Source organism: Nuphar pumila, chromosome 5, assembly GCF_984573655.1.
Source record: "Nuphar pumila chromosome 5, dmNupPumi1.hap1.1, whole genome shotgun sequence".
NCBI lineage: Eukaryota > Viridiplantae > Streptophyta > Magnoliopsida > Nymphaeales > Nymphaeaceae > Nuphar > Nuphar pumila.
Genome location: NC_143253.1, coordinates 14,613,570 through 14,635,754, shown reverse-complemented (window position 1 = coordinate 14,635,754; position 22,185 = coordinate 14,613,570). Strand labels below are relative to the sequence as shown.

The following is a 22,185-nucleotide window of genomic DNA, read 5'->3' as shown; positions in this document are numbered from 1 at the left end:
AATACTGGATCCAGAAAAACTAAAATAAAAACAAGCTATTTACATGTAAAAAATGCAGTAAGGTCGGATCTTGAATAGGATCTAACTTAAAGTATCAATGCAAATCCAAAAGTAATTAATTCGATTTAACAGATTGGACTCCAATCTGAATCCACATACGGGTTCTATTTATAGGATCCAATTTCAAAATCATCGGTTTTCACCCATAGTACCTAAGCTATGTCGCGGGGATTGTCAATATCACAATATTTCCAAAGGCCGTTGCTAAGCATAAAAGGGTTTGATATATTCAGAGCATCACATATTTTGAGAATATCGTATTTTTATCACGATATCAACGTGATTTTGTACCAATTTTATGTTATTTATATGTTATTAACAATTTAATATATTGTTACATTTTGACAATTTTTTGAGATTCCCCAAGAAAAACAAACAATTTCCCTCACCAAGTTTTTTGTTTTTTTTGTTTTTTGAAAAAATGAGATTTGTGGCATTGCACCCGAGTTCTCCAATTAACCCATGACCCTAATGGGCAGGCAGGGTAACAAGGAATATTGGACCTGGGAAATTGAACTTAGGTCAAAAGATTGCCTTATGGATTTGATCCAGGATGAAGATTTTGCAATTTGTAGCTGTTCCGATCTGATTCTGATCCGAATCCCCATGTATGTAGCTGTTCAGGATCCGAACCGATTGCATTCCTACCCTTAAGCAACACATAAAATTGGTAGCTGCTGGTGGTCTATGAAAACGTATCCTGCATCAAGGCTTCAAGGTCAGGCATCCATTTCCAGAATCAGCACTTTAGATGGACATTTGCAGCTGACCTATGCTAAACTTCAATCTATCTCTTTTATTCTTTAATATCCTATGGGTTGGGAATGAGAGTTGGGCTAGATATATTCCAACTGCTACCTCATATGTTTTTTTTTGACGTGTGATGATATCATGCAAATTGCATAATGATACAAGCTCTCACCTTGACAACAAAAATTATGATACCTTTCTCGGCCTATTGTCTAAGATCAAGACAACACAAACTATTCTTATGCTCGTAGTGATGCCGATGTTCACATTATTATTATTATTATTTGAACAAAAGGACTACAGACCATGTTATAAGAATCGAATCGAACTGAAACGATTCGATTCTGGGGTCAATTCAAGAGTTTAAGAAAATCAGTTGATTGGCCGTATCGCCGCGAATTGAATTGATACAGTACAGTCTGAACCAACCAATCTTCTGTTTTTTATCAATTTTATATTTTTTCTGATTTTTTATACAATCAAAATATTAAATGGTCCGATCCAAACCGATTCTATCAGATTCAGACTCACTTTTTTAATCGTTTTGAAAACCAATTCCATTCAATTGACATTGATTTTCTGAATCTTTTTGAAAATAGATTCGATTCAGAAACCGATTTTGACAACATTGCTTTGAGACATAAAAAAACTCAAAATGACATGACGGGGGAAGGCAACAGTGCAGTTGCTGGTAGCATGTCAATTCGTAAGGCAACTTTTATGTGTCTTTATCAGGCAACAAGGAGCTTTCAGTAATTTTAGGCGACCATTATTCAATCTATTAGTTTTCTCTTTGTAGCTTGATAAAACAAGTGAGCGTGTGATCTTCCACAAAAACAAAAGGGGCCGACGTAGCTCACCAATAAACCAACAAAAGACACGGTCACACCAAGAGAGAGAGAGAGAGAGAGAGTATAATATTAGGCCTCTGCCATGAGCTCCTGCAGATGAGATGGGGGAGCACACCTTCCCCTCATTGATCTTCAGTTTCACTTGCAGTAGAAAGAGCATCAATTGGTTGAAGATTGAGGCGTCTAATAGTTATGACTTCTCATTTTGCTTCCAACTTTTGAAGCCCCTACTTCTGTCATTGTATCCGTGCAGATATTTTTCTTTCTACTCACACAATTGCTATTCTTATTGTGATTCCCAATACGAGAGCGAAAATAGATACAAGTAACCATATGAGCTCATAGACCTGTTGTGGAGGATCCCGATCGCTTCTTCCATTATCATTTCAACAATCAACTTCTGGCATAGCCCATCTTTTGTCAAACAAGTCAACTTCAACCAGGGAAAGGGAGCACAACTCAAGAAGATGCAATCAACAACCAAAGGTAACATCTCTCTCCCTCTAGAAATGAGTTGAGTGAAATATCTCTCTAGAAATGAGGAGTGTAATATAAAGAGTACAGCCTGACCACAGGGAACAGTAATTTCATCTATAGGCACCAGAAAAGGCATCGTCTTTCTTTGGGAAAAGGATGGTTGGTGCCAAGTATTGTTGAGCACCATGCAGAATGATGGATCATTTTCACAAAATGACCATGAATATGACCTCTCATCACATGTATATTTTTTTCTATTTTGAATACGACGACCTTTTTGTAAATACAAGTGTCATTTTCACAAAGGATGGTTGGACTGGTTTGTACTTTGGGGGTGCTTGGCTGCGCTCACTTATCCATATAAAATCCGTGAAATGTTGGATTTTCTATGCTCTGTAATGCAATTTCTTAACTTTTCCCGGTTTTCTGGATAAGTGGATGCGTCCAATCATACACATCATGTTTGCCACATTAAAGTTAACTATTTTTGTGAAGACTCCCCTCTGGTATTTGGATATATATGTGCCTACACTACTTATCCAGATATGTAGGTCAGGTTTGGAAAAATAGTTGTCTGAACATTTTGGGAAGCCAAACAAAGCCCTGCAACCGGTGGAGTGACAGACAGTGCATGAGCGGGAGTTTGAATCTACAAAATTATCCAGAAAATTAGTGACACAAGTTTTCTTTTTTCTTAATATGTTGTACGTACCTATGGTCGTCGTCTTGGTAGCGCACACCATGGGTATTTCCCTCAACCGTGAATTGAGATCAGGTGCAATGTGATTGCACACTTTAAGTGTGCTGCTGCACCTGATCACCCACCATCTGCTGTTGAGCTCCACAGCTGACAGGCTGTATCCTAATGATGGTGGGTGATCAGGTGCAGCAGCACAGAAAAAGTGTTCAATCACATCGCACCTGATCCTCTCTCCTCAACCACTGGGGAATCTCTTGCTTTGCCTTGCGGAAGGGTCAGCCAACATGTGGACTTGAACTCGGATTAGGAGGAGACCTCCCTATGCACGAGCTCAAAACCATGTGGGCGAACCCTTGGAGTCAAATTAGTGAGACAAGTTATTATCTGTTATTTGTAAGCCATGGATATAGATTGCACTTGGAGAAGAAAAGACCTTCCAAAAATGCTTGACATTCCTACCTCACTAGTTTTTCCAATAACCAAGAATATCCAAAGACTGACCCGGTCTTGAGAGCCTCACCAACTAAGTCAAAGAGTCTTTAAATAATAGTGAGCTATTTATTTTGCTCATCAGTTAAGTGGTCAAAGGTTTCAATTCCCTATGGTGTTGCCAGTATGTGCCAGAAATTGGCATCAAATATGTCTAGTGTGCACCTGTATACTTTTGTTATTACTTTGTAGTTGGTGAAGCACATATTAATGAATTCTTTGAGTCGCCCATGAGTAACCAGTTCATACACCCATGACGACCCATCTTTCTGAGAAAACTCAAGAAGCTAGCCTACATTTTGATGAAATAATTTCATGGAGTGAAAATGAATTCATGCGATGCCCAAAACCACTTGAGGAAAAGATCATATGGATCCATTTAAACAAGTGTTGCGGTTCTTTCACAGTGAACTAACTTGTGGTTAATCATACATGTGACATATAGGTAAGCAAACTATGAATAAGAAAATGGTGGCCATTGTGAATACTGGATCAGGGAATGATAGTGCAAGCAGAAGACGGTTTCCAGTAGATGATGAAGGATATGAGGCCATTCACTGTTCATGCAACTCGATGCGGTCTTGTTCGACAAATTTAGTTGCAGATTGCATTGCAGTTTGCTGTTGCCCATGCGCTCTTTTGAACATTTTAGTCCTTGCCTTTGTTAAGCTTCCATGGGTGCTAGGCAAGAAATCCATGAAGTATTTGAAGAGAAAATCTCTTATTACAAGAAGAAAGAAACAAATTGATAGCCAAGAAGTTAAGGAGAATGTACTACTGACTGTTGCAACTGCACCACAACCATTGGCTGCACCTCCACTATTGACAAGTCTGTTTGGTGAAGATGGGGATGGGTTTTGTCCTTGCTTTGAAGCAGAAAGGGTGTGGACAGAGCTGTACCAAGTGGGTCACTTGGGATTTGGGAGAGTTTCCTTTCAAGAAATTAGATAAAGATGCAGGTTCTTCAATAAATGCAAGGCCAACCTCACTTGAAACTCTAGCTTCTTTGTATTGCGCATGCAATATTTTGTGGCTTTATTTATCAGGTGCCAGAAATAGCATATGAGGTCTGTGCTCATTCTGTGTCTAAGCAGCATGTGTGTGTGTGTGTGTGTGTGTGTGTGTGTGTGAGAGAGAGAGAGAGAGAGAGAGAGAGAGAGAGAGAGAGAGAGAGAGAGAGAGAGAGAGAGAGAGAGAGAGACTATGCACAGATAAGAACGCCATTTAAAAACACATAAAAACTTGAACTTGAATTTCCATTCAATTGGCCTTTTTTTGTCTCTCAGTTATATAGCAACTTTTTAGTTTAATGTAAAGTCAATAATATCTTCTTTTTTGTTTTTTTTTGCGGTAATACTGTACTCCTTATCCTATTCTATCTCTAAATCTCATGTAATTTTTTTATATAATATCTAAGGTGAATTAAGTACAAATGTTCTACCTAGAATCATCTATCTGTCCAAACTTTACAAATTACATTGGCTCTCAAGTAGAAACTCCACGCATCAACTTATAGAAAAAAAGTAAACATGGTATTCTTAGAAAAATCAGCTGTTTAAGTCCGAGTTTTATCCTGAAACATTCCTTTCTCACTTCTAGTCCACTACATGAGAGAGAGAGAGAGATGTTATGGCCTGAAAATCCAACAAAATACTTTTTTAATGCAAAATTTATTTACTTTTTATTTTTTCAGATCATTTTATTTGTGGGTAGTAATATATTTTGGCCATGAGATGACCAATATCATAAGAGTTCACAAGCCATTGATTTTTCAACCCTCATAAAATCTGACATATCAATCACGAAAACATGATCCAAAGGTCATTTTCTACTAAACTTAATATGTAAATAGAGGGTTAGATGTGCAAAAAAGCTGAAATAATAAAAATATTACGTTTTTTCACTAAGGGGTCCTTATCCATAAGGGTAGCAAACATTACCCCAATTTTTATAATGGGAACCTAGAGAGATGCTTAGGTGGGCATAACTTTTTATTACCAAACTGTCTGCTATAGGGTTATTTCTCGATCTTAAATAGAGGAGACCTATATGGGACAGACAAACTTTACTTTTGAGTTTGGTAGCTATGGAGAAAGCATTCACCTACCACTCACTCTTGATCATGGGATCGGCTGGTTTTGTGATTATCTCTTTCAGTCAAAACCTTTAATGCTAATTGGTGTTTTATTGTGCCATTGCCATAGAGACAGCCATTAAGTGACCCGGTTCTTGGTGAGGATTCCTCGTCATAAAAAAAAATTGAACATCATGTAATTAGTTGTTAGAAGTAGATAGAAATGATAAAGCTACTTTATCATGCATTGCAAAATTGTCATGTTGCTTACATGTCTAAAATGTTAATTAAATCAATCTCTCTGGTGTAGTACTAACATACCAAGACTAACCACAATATATAACAAAATATGCTCAGAGTACTGTGAACGGAAACAATGTTGCATAGGAAAGACCAAGCATGAGGAAGTCTAAGCTATCGCCTTTTTTTCTCTATTTTATTTTTCTCTGTTACTTTGTTTGTTTTAATACATGCATAACACATTACTGAAATTTAAATCTCCACGCTGAGATTCACAGCCCATATTCCAGTTAGTTTGTTTGCCATCTGAAATTATTATTATTATTATTATTTTGAAAGGGAAGCTGGGGTTAAGCAGACCCCTGCCAGTTAACTACAAAATAAAGAGGTAATAGATACGGACTTTTAACTAGGGTTTTGAACGTTACACACCATTGGTTTTGAACTTGCAACGTCCCAACACAGGGTGACGTGCACTAACAGCTCATACCTATTGCCATCTGAAACTATTATTGCTAACTAATTCTCCAGATTTATTTATGAATGTGGAGGATTCATAGAACTTGCAATGATCATTGATTCAGACATTCCACCTGTCTGTTAGACTGTTAGAGCACTAGCGGCATACTCGGCAGCTTATCTTTCATGAGTTGTATTCCGAGATTAATGCATCATGTACTATTATATACTCATAATTACAACAATACCATGAACCCCAATTGTACTAGACAAGGCCAAGTGTAAGATCAGTACTGTGCATCTCCTTAATCTATTCCTTTTTCTCATTTTATCTGTGGGTTACATAACATATTGGTAAGTCTAGAACCCTCAAGTTAGGGTTCAGTTTTCAGAATTATCATGAACGAATAATGATTCTATTGTGGAGAATGCAATGAACATGATATAAATTTTATTAAAGCATAACGTTAACCATGAACTTCTTGAATGATGGTGACCACAATGCTCTGCAGGTTAATGCTAACAAGGCTTGATTGGCAAGATGAACACCTCATAACAAAACATGCTCATAGCAGTAAAAAAAACTTTTAACATCATCTGACTTTTTCTTCTTCGATTATTATTATTATTCTTTCAATGAGAACTAGAAAAAACTACCCGAGTAAGAGACGTGCTTCCTCGATTATTTTTCCCTTGACAGATGGCAGGGATAAATTATCTGCGCCATAAAACACGCCCTAATTGTCTCAAGGGAAGGCCAAGTGTAAGACCAATTCAAAGCATCTCCCTCTTCATTTATTTCCCTTTTAATTCTCCGCAAGAAGTCAGGGTATACATGCATACTTTGTCTTTCTCTCTCTACCTATTTAACTACAGAATTTTCACAGCAAGATTCAATCCTCCTGTCTATTGCTAATTGACTTTGCTATTAAAAGTGTGCCACTAGGAGCGACAAATGCTTCACACTCATATAACTGTATATAAAGATATCATACCCTACTTGTTCATAAGGACAATTCAGGCAAGACACGCTTTCTTTCAATAGGTTGATGGTAGATCAATCTCCAAATATAGTTCTTGTCACAACCTGATTGGCAGCTAACACCATTGATACTTGGGGAAATCTATTGAAAAGAAGAGGGTTACACAAGTACTATTTTAAGAAAATAGTATATTTGGTAAAAAATTGAAAGAAGTAAATGAAAAGAGACAACAAAAAAGACATTTTGAGGACTCCGGAAATCTTGGTCAGTGGTTGCAGTGGGCGCTGGCGCCAAGCGGAGAGTTCCTCACAAAAAAAGTCTATAGATCGTTGCTCCCCCCGGAGGCTGATTGGTTGCCCGAGGATGTGCTTTGGGCAAAGGGTCTTTCTCCCCGTTCTCGAGTCCTGGCTTGGTTAATTTTGTACGTTAGGATCCAGACCCACAGTAATTTAAAGAAGTGGGGCATTCAGCTCCCGAGTTGGTGCGTGCTTTGTCAAGCTGCAGAAGAATCTACGTTTCACTTGTTCTGGTCTTGCCCAATATTTGTGGATCTCTTTAGCAGGACTTGGAGGCATCCGAAAGTGTTTGTTAAGGAGGAGCCCTTTGCTCTAGATCTGATCTTGGGGCCAGTTTGTATTAGGCGCAGCAAGAGGTGGAGGTTCATCTGGTGCACGTGGTTGCTTACTTCTTGGTGGTTTGTTTGGATGGCGTGAAATGATGCTCATTTTCATCAAATTCCAGTTAACATTCAAAACCTGGTGCATAAAATCTTAGTAGATGTTTATGCGATCTTGCGTATGCATCTTAGTGATCTTCCACTCCCTCCTGCTGACACTACCTCTCTTTTGCCGCAATCTGGGCAAGCGGCTCCGGCGTGAGCCCATTTTATCTGTCTGATGTTCTTTTCTCTTCTGCTTTCTTTATTTGTTTTGACTTTTGCTCTTGTTCAGTTCATGGGTTCAACATTTTGTTGATCTTCATGAGTGGTAATGTTGAATTACTTTCGGCTCTCTCTCTCTTAATAGGGTACTCAAGATCACAACCCCACATCCTTTACAGAGGAGAGCAAATTTCTAAAAACTCATTTTTTTTATAGGAAAAATTCCTGCACCTAAGGGGGTAGAGGAATTTTTCATTATCAAAAGTTTTGTTTTTATCTTCAAAGTGTTTCATTCTATTGGCTGCCACTCAGCTGCCTTCTTCCGCTGCACCTCCATATTCAGGTCTCTCTCTCTCTCTCTCTCTCTCTCTCTCTGTGTGTGTGTGCGCACGTGCGCCTTCTCATATCAAAATATCTCATAGGCAAAATTTTCTTTTCTTATGAGTTTTTTTCTTGCTTCCAAACGTGGCCTTAGGTCCATTGGTTTCATTTCCGTGTAAGGGAATTTTTTTTTTCTTTATTATATTGCCTATGGGGGAGGTATGAAGGGATTTACACATGGTGATGGGAAAAAATGGGTCCCACTTGTTCTAGCAAGACACTTTCCCGCCTTGATGCCTGAATGTTTGTTTCAGCTTTCAACCATGGTGTGAATGGAAAAAAAAGGGATGCCAGTTCAACAATTTCCCATGAAAACTACATGACTTTCATGCATGGAAGAGAAGACATCACGCAAGGTTTGAGATGGGCAAGGACCAACGATAGCAACTTTGAAGGTAAGGCAAGGATATGGATAGTTTTCCTTCTTAAGAAGGAAACCTTTTCATTGAAAAATGACAGTTCATGTGTCTTAATAATCAGACAACTCAGGTTGAATCTGGCTGGTTGATGTGAGACTGAGTCCTGCCTATGCCCAACGTTCATGATTGGCTTTATTCCATTCTCCTGAAGAACCACAAATCTCTGTTTTGGTATTTTCTCGGCAACAAATAATCCAGTGATATTATTATAAAAACATGTTTTTCTCAAGAAAATATTGGTATATTTAAAAAACATATACGAAAATATAAATAAATAGAACAAAAGCATTAAAAATATTCAAAATGAAAAAATGTTAAGATCATGCTAATAATGCAAGAATATCAAAATAAAATGGTGATATCTTCAAAATAGCAAATGTTTTTGTGTTTTTTTTTGGTATCATATCAGGTTTGGAAAAAATTGTGATGAAATGATGATGTTTAAAAAAAAAAATCTCTGATATTTGTTAATGTGCTTCTGAACTCTTTTTAAAGCGTTTCTTGTGTTGCTCACATTGTCTCACATGATTTTGACACATGAATGTGAAGGTGATCTTTTTGGGGATGTGAAATTAACATCATCAAAGTAATCTATGAACTGTTTCATACATGACTACGAGATCCGAGCCAAGTCTTTTTTATGATGAAAACATGATGCTAAGCTTGCTTTATTCAAGTCAAGGGTGTATTTTTATTTTTTGAAGGGTGAGGACTTAGAGTTTTAAGCTGGTAGGACAGTGATCGTAAGTATGGCAGGCTAAGCCAGCGCGGCTAGGTCTTTGCGCCTGGGGCAGTTTCTATGAGTAAAAATATAAAAAAAAATCATTTTTTTTAATAAGAAAGCTGATGTTAGGCAGATCCTTACCAGTTGTACAACCATAAACACAGGTATCGAAGTTCTGACGTACCAGCACATAGGAGTTAACAATACCCTCCGACCATTCGAGCGAAAGTATTAGTTTTCTCGAAAACATACCTTCACATTTGTTCTTGCTACTGTAAAGAAGCTGGGTATCTCCTAGGCGTCCCCTGTGAATCTGGATGGCTAAGCTCATATGCACGAAGGTGTAGGAATGTGGATGGTAAGGATGCATTTTTTTGGACGGTCAGGATCCATACACTCAACAAAGAAAAGTTTCTTTACCAATCATTGATGGTTCTAGACCCACTAGTCCTATATGTTACATGCAATAGCACCTAGAATTTCTATGGCAGCCAAAGATTGTTTCTTGGTGAAAAGTTTGATATTGATAATGGATCCATCATATCTGTTCTGCATTAACTTTGTATATAAAGTCCCCAATTTCATCTCATTGTGATCCACTCCAAGAACACATTGCATATTACATTACAAACTGACGCGAGCATACTGGAAACTAAGAAAAGAAAAAATGGTTTGCTTTACAATGAGATGAAACACCGCCATGAGATTCGAACCTGAGACCCCTCAGTTATGATAGTGCAACCTAACCATCCAGCTATCTCATTCAACCCCATGACAAAGCCTTGTCACTGTCACTTAGGTTGCCCATTACCAGCAACTTTTGCTTCTTTTGGCGGTTTCTTATCAGCTGGTCTCATCTTAGGCATGCTCTCCGGGTCGGCTCTGGCATCGAAGGTTCGATCATGACGCGCTTTGGGATGCGAGTAACGGCGAGCGCACAGGCGACCGAGGAAGCAAGCGAGTGCTGCAAGCACGGTTATGATGGCTAGTACCACAAAAACAGGCCCAAAAGAGCCCTTGGAGTGTGGTCTCCCATTTGGAACACCATTAGGGTAGGCCAATACTGGTTGTGGTTGAAAGGGTACAGGGAGTGACATATTGGTGTATAGTGATCCCTGGAAAACCTGTGGAAGTTCACCTGAAAACCTGGAAAAGAGAAAAAAAGAGGTAGTAGGTTTTCTAGCCCAGCTTAGGGGCATCCAGAAACTGAAGGAAAGGTTTGTTCTTGGAGTGTAGTGGAGGCAATTTATGCAGGTGGGGAAGGCATGGGAACAAAAAGAGGAAGCCAACTGATCAAGTAAATTGGAAGTTTGAATGGGAAAGGACAGGCTTTAATAAAGATAAAGATATTCTTCCCTTTGATCAGTAAAAGGCAAAGGCCTTCATGAATCATGATCACCATATGCTTGGGAGTGTGAGAAGGTAAGGTTTAACTCAAGCCTTACAATGAACCAAACATGTTTAGTACCTAGCGTGCAGGACTAGTGCTAAAGATAAAAGGGAACATGTTTTGGTAGAAAGACCACATGAAGAACCACTCATAATTAATTGAAACGCCTCATTGAAGCCTGTTCACCGTTAAGGCTGTCACAGGGACACCTCATTTTGGCCGCGTGTCCCGTGTCACATGACCAGACAACGTGGATTCATACCGCCATTATTTCATTTTTTACTCTTATTAATAGTTCAATAAAAATGTATTAACATGAAAATAACTTTTATAAATTAAAACTAAAAAATTCTGTCTTCTAATGTCCGTTTTAATTTTTTTAATTAAAATTTGCATGTAGAGATGTTTTAAGGGTGTTGTCATTTTCTAAAAAAGATCTCAACCATAGTGGCAAACGTTTTAAATAGCAACTTATTCTTGTCCAACTTTTTGAGAGAAGGAAAATGAGGAGAATGCCTTCCCATTTGACCCTTTCAAATAAAAAAAAAAACCTTCTCTCCCTCCTCCCTATGCGACGCATCCTCTCCTGCAATGCATTCAAAAGTTCCGGCCATTATAGTTATTGTTTTTTTTACATTTCTTTACACGAACTTGGCTACCAAGAAGGGAACTCAAAATCCCTGGTGGCTTCTGGCACGGCATTAAGCATCACACAATTGTCAGTGATTCACATCTGAGCACTAATCCTCTCTCTCTCTCTCTCTCTCTATCTATCTATCTCTCTCTCTCTCTCTCTATATATATATATATATATATATATATATATTACTGTTTAAAACGCTAAATGAAATATCATGACAGTAAAAATATTGCAAGTCATGACAGTTTAAGAATATCAAGTTATTTTGTCTGTTTAAAACGCTAAATGAAATATCATGTTAATTTCTTTCATGATATTTTCAAAATATCGCTGATATTATCACTGCAGTTCACATCCTATCATGGTCGTTGGTGGTGGGTTACAGCCACGGTTAATTGACAGCAGTGTTTGCTTTGGTCATTTCAAGAAGGCAAATGTGGGATACAAGAATTTATTTGTCACATTAATTTTCACATGTGGGACAGGCAGCATCGAAGACATTAATTAGATTGATCTTTTGAACAACTGAGTGAGGACGGCCTTGATCTTAAATTGATAAAACAATGTGCGTATAAGGTCAGCCGTTCATCCATGTGATGAACTGCATCCAACACACCATGGTTGGATGAGGGCAGATCAAGTGATCTGCCAAATCACTTTAAGAAAAGTGATTTGGCATCCTCACCGTCTACAATGTACACAAGGACCATGAGGTCCTTGTGTGAGATGAAGCAATGGACGGTGAAGATGTCAAATCACTTTCTTAAAGTGATTTGCATGATACTCTGAAACAATACAAACCTGATGATTCATAGGATAAGTATAGTAGGCATAGCTCCGATCCCCGAGATGGTTTCCCTGTTCCTCGTAAAAAAAAAAGGTAAAAAAAATCTCAGCTCGTGGGGTGGCCATTCACATCAGCAGCAGCCTTAATGATTCATTCAACACACCTGATGATGACCCATGAACATGAACAGGGCTGAGCCCACATTTTGTGAAAAAGCATATTCTCATGCTTCCAACTATCAACTTTGTTACTGAAGAACAAATTTTTTTTTAAAGGCAAGATGGGGTTAGGCAGACCCCTACCAGTTATACAACTATAGGATTGGGTTTTGAACCTGCAACGTCCCAACTCAAGGTGACCTGCACTAGCTGCTCCTAACAGACAAGCAAAATTTTTTTACTAAAGAACTTGAGAGCAATGTTGTCATTACCTGTATTGGCCGATACGTATCATATCGTCACGATACTAACCCGAATCGGCTATTTTTTAACAAATAATTAAAAATATTTTTTTAATAGTTTTACCATGTTTTGACACCAAATATTTGTGATTATTATTTAGCCTATTCAGAACGATTCACTTGAGAATTGGTATTGGCGGATTCACCTGAATCGTTGGGGCCAGATACTGACAAGATTGCTTCAGAGTGCTTTTGGTTGCCTCGGATCTCAAGCCCAATCCTTTGATTTCTTGTGCGACCTACCCATGCTGAGGATCGAGGTTTACACAACTGCTTTCTTGGGCCAAACCGGTGGTTTTCAAATTGGTACCCTCCCAGTGGTCTTGAAAGGCATGGTTGTTTTTTTTATTGTGAGGTTTCAAATTGTGCTTCCCAGCCCTGCTATGCATCAAACCCTAGATTTCAGAACCTTAGATCTCAGATTTGTTGATTTGGGAACCACTCTCCTAAACAAGTTTAATAGGGTCTATTGGAGAGAATCCATATAGCAAATAAAGTATGTAGCAACCTGTGTTACAGGGACACGCCATTCTGGTGGCGTGTCCTAGTGAGACGACCAGACATACTAAGTCTTGATAGTATAGTATGGATATTGACTCCTATAGATAGGGATGCAAACCGTTCGAATTAGGGTTGCATGTGGCTGCACCATATCCAATTAATGGGATGTTGGCTAAATGGATTTGAATTCGGATCCCCCCTATTGAACTCACCTTTTTACATGTAAGCGGATTCAAATATCCATCAAATCCGGATATTCACAATATACAGCAGAAAAAAAGTTAAATTCATATCTGCATCTGATTATAATCTCATATGGTTTTGGATTACCAGATCCAATGGTATCAAATTTGGACGAATTGTCTGGTAGGAGCAACTAGTGCATGTCACCTCGTGTTGGGATGCAGGTTCAAAACCCAAAGGTATAATTGTATAACTGGTAGGGGTCTTCCTAACCCCAACTTGCCTTTCAAAAAAAAAAGGATTTGGACGGAAAATCCAATCCATTGGCATCCTTGCATGCAAATATTATTTTAATGTTTTAATAAGTTTTTAGTGTGCAAAACACCAGTAGAGAGGATTTGACATGAACTTATGGAAGTAGCCATGATGCCAAGAGAAATGCATCATGACTGTGTCACTCCTAATGCATCCTCAAAAATGGAGCAGTTGAACCCAGCGGTTATGATCATATTCACGCTGAGTATGCGGCTTTTCTTGCCATTGGATATATTTAATCAAAAGCAAAGGCATCTTAGAAGACTAAAAAAACTTTGACAGGCCAGGCCAGGCCAGAGAGGCAATCTTTTTTTTTTTAAAGGCAAGCTGGAGTTAGGCAGACCCCTACCAGTTATACAACTGTACCATTAGGTTTTGAACCTGCAACGTCCAGACAAGTCGAGCCCTGGCCAGAGAGGCAATCTGTGCAACGTTTTTAGACAGCCAATTAATTTCTGGGCTCTTCAAATCCACTGACTGCAATGCAAGAGGTGGAACTAAAGCAAGCAAAGCCAGCGCTTTTGGCAGTTCTTTTTGCAAGAAATGAGCAATATGGAAAGAGAGAGAGAGGCTAGGTGATTGGCCGACTTTACAAATTACTTGAGCCACACAAAACACAGAAAATCACCCAGGCATGTAGCATTTTTGTGTTTGAAAGGCAAGCTGGGGTTAGACGGACCTCTACCAGATTTCATTAATCGAAGAACATTACAATCATCTATATATCATCCCTCGAAAGGAGCCAGTCTGAGGGGTGATCTATTCATGATTTTTGAACCCCCTCTTAAGCCAATTTGACCAAGTGTCTCGCTACCGTGTTGGACCTATATTTCATTCTGTATACAAAATCTGTTAAAACTATACAAAATTGTTTTTGAGTTCAAATCTTACTGCTTACAGCTTTGAAATAATGAATTTACTTTGTAAATGGGCCACTTTCGATATGGCTCAGTAGATTTGGAGTCCAAATTATTTTTTTTTGTAAACAAACTAGCTCAAACTTGTTTATTTAACTCGGACTCAACATGAGCACTAGGCTCGCCAAAAAAATGAGTCAAGTTTGAACACCTCTGTTCGGTTCGTTCAGCTCATTTATCAGGCTTGTTTACCAACCTTTTCATATGCTATCTCGAGCATACCATACTCTTTAGTACAAAAACCAGCCGTTCCTTCACTTTTTCTAGATTTTTTTTGTAAATCAGGCCCTGAGAATATGACCTATATGGTCTGATCAGTCACAAGAATGTTTTAGATCGTCCAATTGTGCCGTATAAACTGATTTCTAAGGGTTACAAAATTCTAGAGCCTATAATGCATCAAACTTTCACTATTAAGATAACCATATTTTCACATCGGAACCACCCAATCAAAAAGTGCATCTCCTAATAAATCGTCCATGCTGAACGAATTCCAGCATGGGTCATATGCAAGATCAGACCCTTGGGAATGCAAAGGGTTTCAAACGCCCCTTTAGGCTCATGCAGTTTCAACATTAAACTACTTTTAGTCCTGCAATTTAAGTCGGCTATTAACTGTTAGAAGCACTTGAAAAATACATGTTTACACATCACTATCGTCATGTACTAGGACTTTATCTACAAAGCATGTGAAAAACGTCATAGGTACTAGATAGTAAATACCAATGAGCTGAGAGAGAGAGAGAGAGCAAGCATCCTTAGCTCAAGACTAACCTCTTCACAAACTTCCTCCAACATAAAAAAGGCAAGAATAATTGGTAAGAACAGTAAATAAAGCACAACAAATAGAAAACCCATCCTAGTAAATTGAATCCTACAAGTAGAAAATCCATCCTTATGCAAACTCCACTTGAGAAAGAAAACAGAAGAACAAGAACTGAAAATAACGGTATATAAGAGCAGTCCTTCAAAATTGAGAAAAAAAGTGGAACAAAAGGGATGAGAAGAAGGCACGTTTAGGATCTTGGTTTCTCTTTCTTCTCCTTGAAGAGGGCCAAAAGTGAAACCCCGGACACCTTGACCACCTTGAACCTTACTCCAGGAATATCTCCAACAGCATGTCCCTTCCTTCCAAAACCGGCAATCAGAACTTCATCCTGCAAAGATACAGGAATTAGATTTGAAATATAAAACGCAAGGAGCAGATACAGAAAATGGAGAGCATATGCTTACGTTTTCTTCAATGTAATTCAAGCAACCATCATTGGGAACAAAAGCAGCAATCTTCTTCCCGTTCTTAATCAGCTGGACTCTCGCGCACTTACGAATAGCAGAGTTAGGCTGCTTTGCCTCTATGCCACTGTGACAACATATTTATTTGTTTCAATATATAGAAAGAAATCAAGAAAATGCACATGCATGCATACACATATAATTGTGACCTACAGGAAGGAAATAGGAAAAAATTTGTAATGAAGGCAACAAACAGAACAATTCATTGCAATCAGATATGTACCATACATTTTTTCAAGCACAATCCCTTTCGCATGAGAAGAACCTGCAAATGGTTTCTTCCACTCATTGCCTAGATGGCTTTTCTTGTATGACTTGTCTGCCCACTTTTGTCTCCTCCTGTGTGTCTTAAGCTTACGCCCAGCTCCCATACCACGGGTCTTCCTGTCATGCCATGCCAACATTAGCATACAAAGATATGCACAAACAACACATTCAGACGACCATTATTTCAGATATTTGCACACCAATATGCGAAAGGGTTGCAAAAATTGGATGCTGTTGAAGGTTCTTATTACAAATGGAGTAAAAGATATACAAACACAAATAACGTTAGAGAGCAGCTATACAAGTAATGTTAACTAGAAAAATATATAAAAATACAAATAACATTAGCGAGCAAACATACAAGTATTGTTAACTAGCAAAATATATACAAATACAAATAACGTTAACGAGCAACTATACAAGTAATGTTAGCTAGCAACTAAAGGTCTCAAGTTTAATTGTTTGTTCAGCTGTTCACTTGGTTGAAGATCGAATGAAACCTATGTCACAAGGACTCGGCCAACTGGGTGCCACACCCACGTCAAAGCGATTGGAAGCATCTCACGCATGAGCACGTCCATTTGAAATGCTAAGCAAAGAGAATCCAAGCGAGCTTATAATAAACTAGTTTAAAATCCAGTGAATACCTTAGTTGAGGTGAATTAGCTTGACTTTGTGTGAAAGAGGAAATGTTCACATTGGTTTTAATTGCATATCGCCGAGTCCTCCATTTTCTCAGACTACGCATAGTGTCTACAATTCCCAGTATGATAATAGGAAGAATCCTTCATATAGCAAGTTCCATTTGAAACCATAAAATAAGGACCACCATCCTTCTAGAGCAACATTCACTTTTCTACACAGCAAATGACTTAGTGAATGAAAATGCATTTCAGTTACCAAGTGATAAAGCTTGGATGAAAACAGCACTTGGGCTGGTTATTGCACATAAAAGAATAATTTTAGTTTCCCTATGTGATCCAATTATATGAGTAAGAGAGAAACTCTATGAAAGTAAAATTAATGTTCTATGACTAGGACTTAGGCCCGCTTACCAAACATGCACTTATTAGGTAAAACATACAACGATTTTTGGTCTACTATTAGCACCTGTAAAACAAAATCACTGCGCTATGTCTACATGTTACAACAAACAGTGATTTTAGCCCTACGTCACAGGCTCTTTGCTTAGCCCTGTCGACTGGCATCAACATATCAACCTTCTTTTGACATGGTAAATGAGTGTCCATGACTTTACTTATTAGTCTTTTTTTGTTCTTCAGACTTGATCATATTGTTATTTATTAGTCTTTATCTGTAATATTAAGTTTTCTCATATTGTTACTGTACTGTTTATTTATAGTTTCTCACTAGAAACATGTTATTCATGTTTCTTTTGTATGTTATTTTTAATATATGAACCTGGAGCACCATATGCTCGTAAATGTCTAGTACTACATTATCCAATAGAGCACATATATTTAACAATGTATAATTCAATATCAAAGTGGGTCTTTATGGTGTGTAGATCTCATGAAATATATTTATATATACAAATGCCTAATATTTCTATTATATCCAACTCTCATCTGCCAGGCAACTCTGAACCCAAAAGAATCTTAGTTAATGGTTTAAGGTGAACAGAGTTGAGCTTGTACAGCACATGCTTAGTTATCAACTCAGATCATGTAAAGCCAAATGCACGTGTGAACCCTTCCTGCATCTACACTTTACATATGTACAGTGAAACTGCATACACAACCATATGTGATTCACTTGCATATGTAGGAGGAAAACATAGTAGGAGGGAACCACAGGTACAAAGAAATGGAATTGAAGGAATGAACAAGAAGATTAATCAAATGGATAATAAACGAACAATGTAATAGAAATAAACTTGTGGAAAAATGTATGACATGATGAGTAAAAGTTACACCACGAATGGCTTCTTGCTGCCTGTTCAACATTAGGGAGAATCTCTGGAACTAAAATACTAAAATGTTTTTAAATTATTCTTGTAGGCACGCTGGTTAGTAAACCCGTGTGATTCAAACTGGAGACCCTTGATCATAATAGTGAAACCTATCCATCGAGCAGCCTTTTAGCAAACCTATTGTTTTCTTGAACATATGATAGACTCAGTGTGTAGTATTGGCATCCTTAATTTAAAGGTGCATGATGCAGTTATAAAATCATTTTCCATGTATACCTTCTGCAATATTAATCACTATATCAATATGCATATTTGAGCCAGTGTTCCAAACCACAAATGGCCTGGAGACGAGAAGGCTTTGAATAGGTAAATATACGGTAACATAACAAACAGAAAAAAGAAAGTTGAGAAGGTCCCCTTGAAGGCATGAGGACGAAAAAGAATATGAAGCAATCCGTGCTTGAACCAACATCATATGACCCGAGGCACAGATTTACCAAGTCGAAACATATTGTAACTAAAAATAAGCATGATAGATAAATCTTTAAATTGCAAAAACAACTTTTTTAGGACGCATGTCTCCTTTAACATCTCAAAGAGGTACATGATTCACCAAGTTAAAACTTATCGTGCCCTAAAATAAGCGCCAAATAAATACTTGAGCTTGAAAACAACTTTTTTAGGATGCGTACATCTTTTAACACCTAAAATGCATCTCTGAGATGGAGGCCGCTGTATCTTGCTTCAAATGATACATCAACTCGAATTGGAGCTTTCACAGTTAAGAAGACTAGTTTTAACCTCAAAAAATCCTCAGCTATTAAAACTTCCACTCTTCAACCAACACGCCCACCAAATGTCACTCAAAAACTAATATATTTTTTAACAACAAAGTATGCAACTTCCCTAACTCCGAGCCATAGAGGGCTACAATGACCACCGCTTGAACCAATAACGCACTCTTCGAAACCCAGATTCTAGTTCACCATGATAAACCCAATTCGTTAAACATCTAATAGTTTCTGCATGTTGGGGTCTCCATAATTTCACAAGCTACGACTAGAAATTGCAAACAAATAAAACACTACCAACCTTAATCATTCCATGATATCAAATCCAATCAAAACCCCAAGTAATCTAGTAAAAGCGCCGAACACCAACGCACCAAAACACACAAACACCGCCACATATTCCATAACAAACAGCAAAAAATAAATAAAGAAGGAAAAAAAAGAACTCCCTTCTCTATTCATTTGAGCAGAAGAAACTACAAGTAACACCAACAACAAACGAAATTTGGGTGGTTTGAAAACTTCAAGAAAAGAGAAGCAAACGAGGATATATCGATGAAAAGACATCGTACGGAACCCTTAAGAATCGGAGAGATCCTAGAGAATCCAAGCTAGAAGAGCAAAGAAGGAAGAGAAGAGTTACCCCATCTTTCCGTTGATCGGTTAGCCGACCCCTGCAGTTTCCACGAGATGGGAGAGAGAGGTATGAGGAGGAGAGAAGGGAAGCGAAGGATGAAACCCTAACCCTCAATCTCAGCCTTTTATAGGCGTTGGTAAAAGACTCGGTCTCTCCCGAGTCGGTTGTTCGGGTCCGAATCAAGAGCCCGGATTAGCTTGCTAAGTCAGTGGGCAGCAGCAGTAGGGATAACAGTGGACCGGGGCGGGGATTCCGCCCCGTCCTAAAATTTTGCCTTTCATGGTCGCCTTATTTTTAGTGGGTTTTGATTTTAACCTTTATATCTGGTCTAATTTTTGTTTCACGTCTTCTAAAAGATTTTATAATATGTATAAAGATATAATAGTAATTTCTTTAACATGGATCGTGGGCAGAGCTGAGGCAAGAGTAAGTCCATCCCGCACAGGTTTTGATTTTAACCTTCATTCTCCGTTTTATGTCCATCCCCTGTTCAAACGGAGATCCATTTCCCCCTGTCCACTGCCATCCCTAGGCAGCATAGTAGAGGCTCGGCTTTGATTGGTTGGAACTTGGGTCTTACTCGCCTAACCTTGGACTGGTGTACCGGGTCCTCAGCCTAGATCCATTTAGTTAGTTGGTCCACAAGGACCTAGAACATTAATAGGGTCAACTTTATCGGATCTTCACTTGCACTAAGTGGGTCTGGATTTGATCTGATTGGAGGTTCCAGTACCATGTCTGGGTCTGACTTGACCTACCGTAAGCACAATCAGACCTGGGTCAAGATATAGATAACATAAAATGGATCCGATGAATTTTTAAGTTTTACAGAGTGGGAGATCTTAATCAAAACTCGGGTTGGATCCGACTCTAGTAAGGAATTCCATATACTATTCGGATCCTGTTTGTCCGACTCATATAACTAATCCAAACCTCTTTGTTCGTGCAATAACTCAGGTACTACCTAATCTAATTTAGGTTGAAATTGAGTCGTACCCGACCCCGTTGACAAGCCTACTTGTATTCATATTATCCACAGAAAGTATCTAGGGCACCAATAGGTGTGAACAATGAGCCCAGGTAGCTCGAGCTTGTCTAGTTTAAGCTCGAACTTGTTCGAGTAGATAAACCAGCCAAGCTTGAGCAAAGGCTGAAGCTCGGTACATAAAAACCAGCCAAGCTTGATCAAACAACCAAGCTCAGTCCGTGTAGTTATTTAAGGTTCCTAATATATATAATATATGTAGAGAGAGGGTAATGCTTCGGTGCTCTCCCACATACTAGAAATCATGGTTGTATGTTGTATCTTTTCAATTAAACCTTATGGGTGTAATTAACATAGTTTATTTGACAGAAATCTGGCATTGGTTCATGTTTTTTTATGTATAAAAGTAAGATTTTTTAAGTCATGAAATTTTGGTAAGAGCCAATGATTTTTAAAGGTCTTACTTATGAGCTATAATCACATGATCCAAAACTTGGATTCTACTAAATAACGATTATAGATCATATCTATAAAAAGTTTAAGAAATTTGACAATCTAAAGCTTCTATTATATGGGAGTATAATCCGGGAGCACCATATCATTACCAATATATATATATATATATATATATATATATATATATATATATATATATATATATATATATATATATAGAGAGAGAGAGAGAGAGAGAGAGAGAGAGAGAGAGAGAGAGAGAGAGAGAGATCACAAAAGAAGGTCTTGCAAATATGAATAAGTTGTCAGAATTAGAGGTGGGGAGTTTGAATCCCATCCTCGCCTTTGAACTCTCCACTTACAATGCAAAAGCTTAACGACTTAATCACATGAGTAAGACCAAAAAACTAAAGCGAGTCAAGCTCAAGCCGAGCCCGAGCACTACTAGTCTACTAGCACCTTGTATTGAAAGCTCCAAAGAAAGGAAAGCAGTCACAACTGGGGTTTAGTAAATGAGGTGAAGGAGCCGAGATTGAAATGTTCATGATTGGCCCATTATTGTAGCAAGCTTCAAGCTCATAATGAATCCAAGCTAAACAAGCTGAGATCGAGCTGGCCAAAAAATAAATAAATTGTTTCTCAGTTGGCAACAGGATTAAAAAAATACATTGTTTCAAAGCTTGAATCAATAATATTTTATTTTTAAACCTATTGCTTGCAAAACAAATGCTTCAATCATTTGTTATACACTATATATATATTTTTTAAATTTATAACCCAAAGAAACCGCACCTAACATGAATATCTGATCGTGCTGACTCAGCCTACCATACCTAAACTGTCGTCGTGCCAACAGCATAAAACTCCGAGGCTAGGACCCCCTGCCCCTTTGGCTTGTTATTATGGCAAAAAATATATCCAAGTCCATTGTAAATCAATGACATTGAGTTTGGATCTTGGTTTTTTTGTTTGGGAGGATATCTCTCATGATTTTTTATGTATTTGTTTCCTTTATTATTAAGATTAATGTAAACTGATTTTATGTTTAATGAACTGGTAGGGTTCTGCCTAACCCCAGCTTGCCTATCAAAAAAGAAAAAAGAAAAAAAATCCAAAATATATATTGTTACTACTTAACAAGCT

The 22,185-nt window shown here is 38.0% G+C and overlaps 2 protein-coding genes across 2 annotated transcripts; one reads left to right on the top strand and one right to left on the bottom strand.

Annotated features, from left to right (window-relative positions):
• Positions 1 to 3,766: 3,766 nt before the first annotated feature.
• On the top strand, positions 3,767 to 4,278 carry LOC149836884 (uncharacterized). Its single transcript, XM_090007927.1, has one exon. The coding sequence runs from the start codon at positions 3,784 to 3,786 to the stop codon at positions 4,276 to 4,278; it is 495 nt and encodes a 164-aa protein (XP_089864053.1). The 5' UTR covers positions 3,767 to 3,783.
• An 11,248-nt stretch (positions 4,279 to 15,526) lies between these two features.
• LOC149836883 (small ribosomal subunit protein uS12) lies at positions 15,527 to 19,713 on the bottom strand. The gene is made up of 4 exons (XM_090007173.1): positions 19,608 to 19,713; positions 16,202 to 16,357; positions 15,914 to 16,040; positions 15,527 to 15,837 (listed from the first exon to the last, which is right to left on the bottom strand). Exons 1-4 carry the CDS (start codon positions 19,610 to 19,612, stop codon positions 15,697 to 15,699), a joined length of 429 nt encoding a protein of 142 aa, XP_089863299.1. The 5' UTR covers positions 19,613 to 19,713; the 3' UTR covers positions 15,527 to 15,696.
• Positions 19,714 to 22,185: the final 2,472 nt, after the last annotated feature.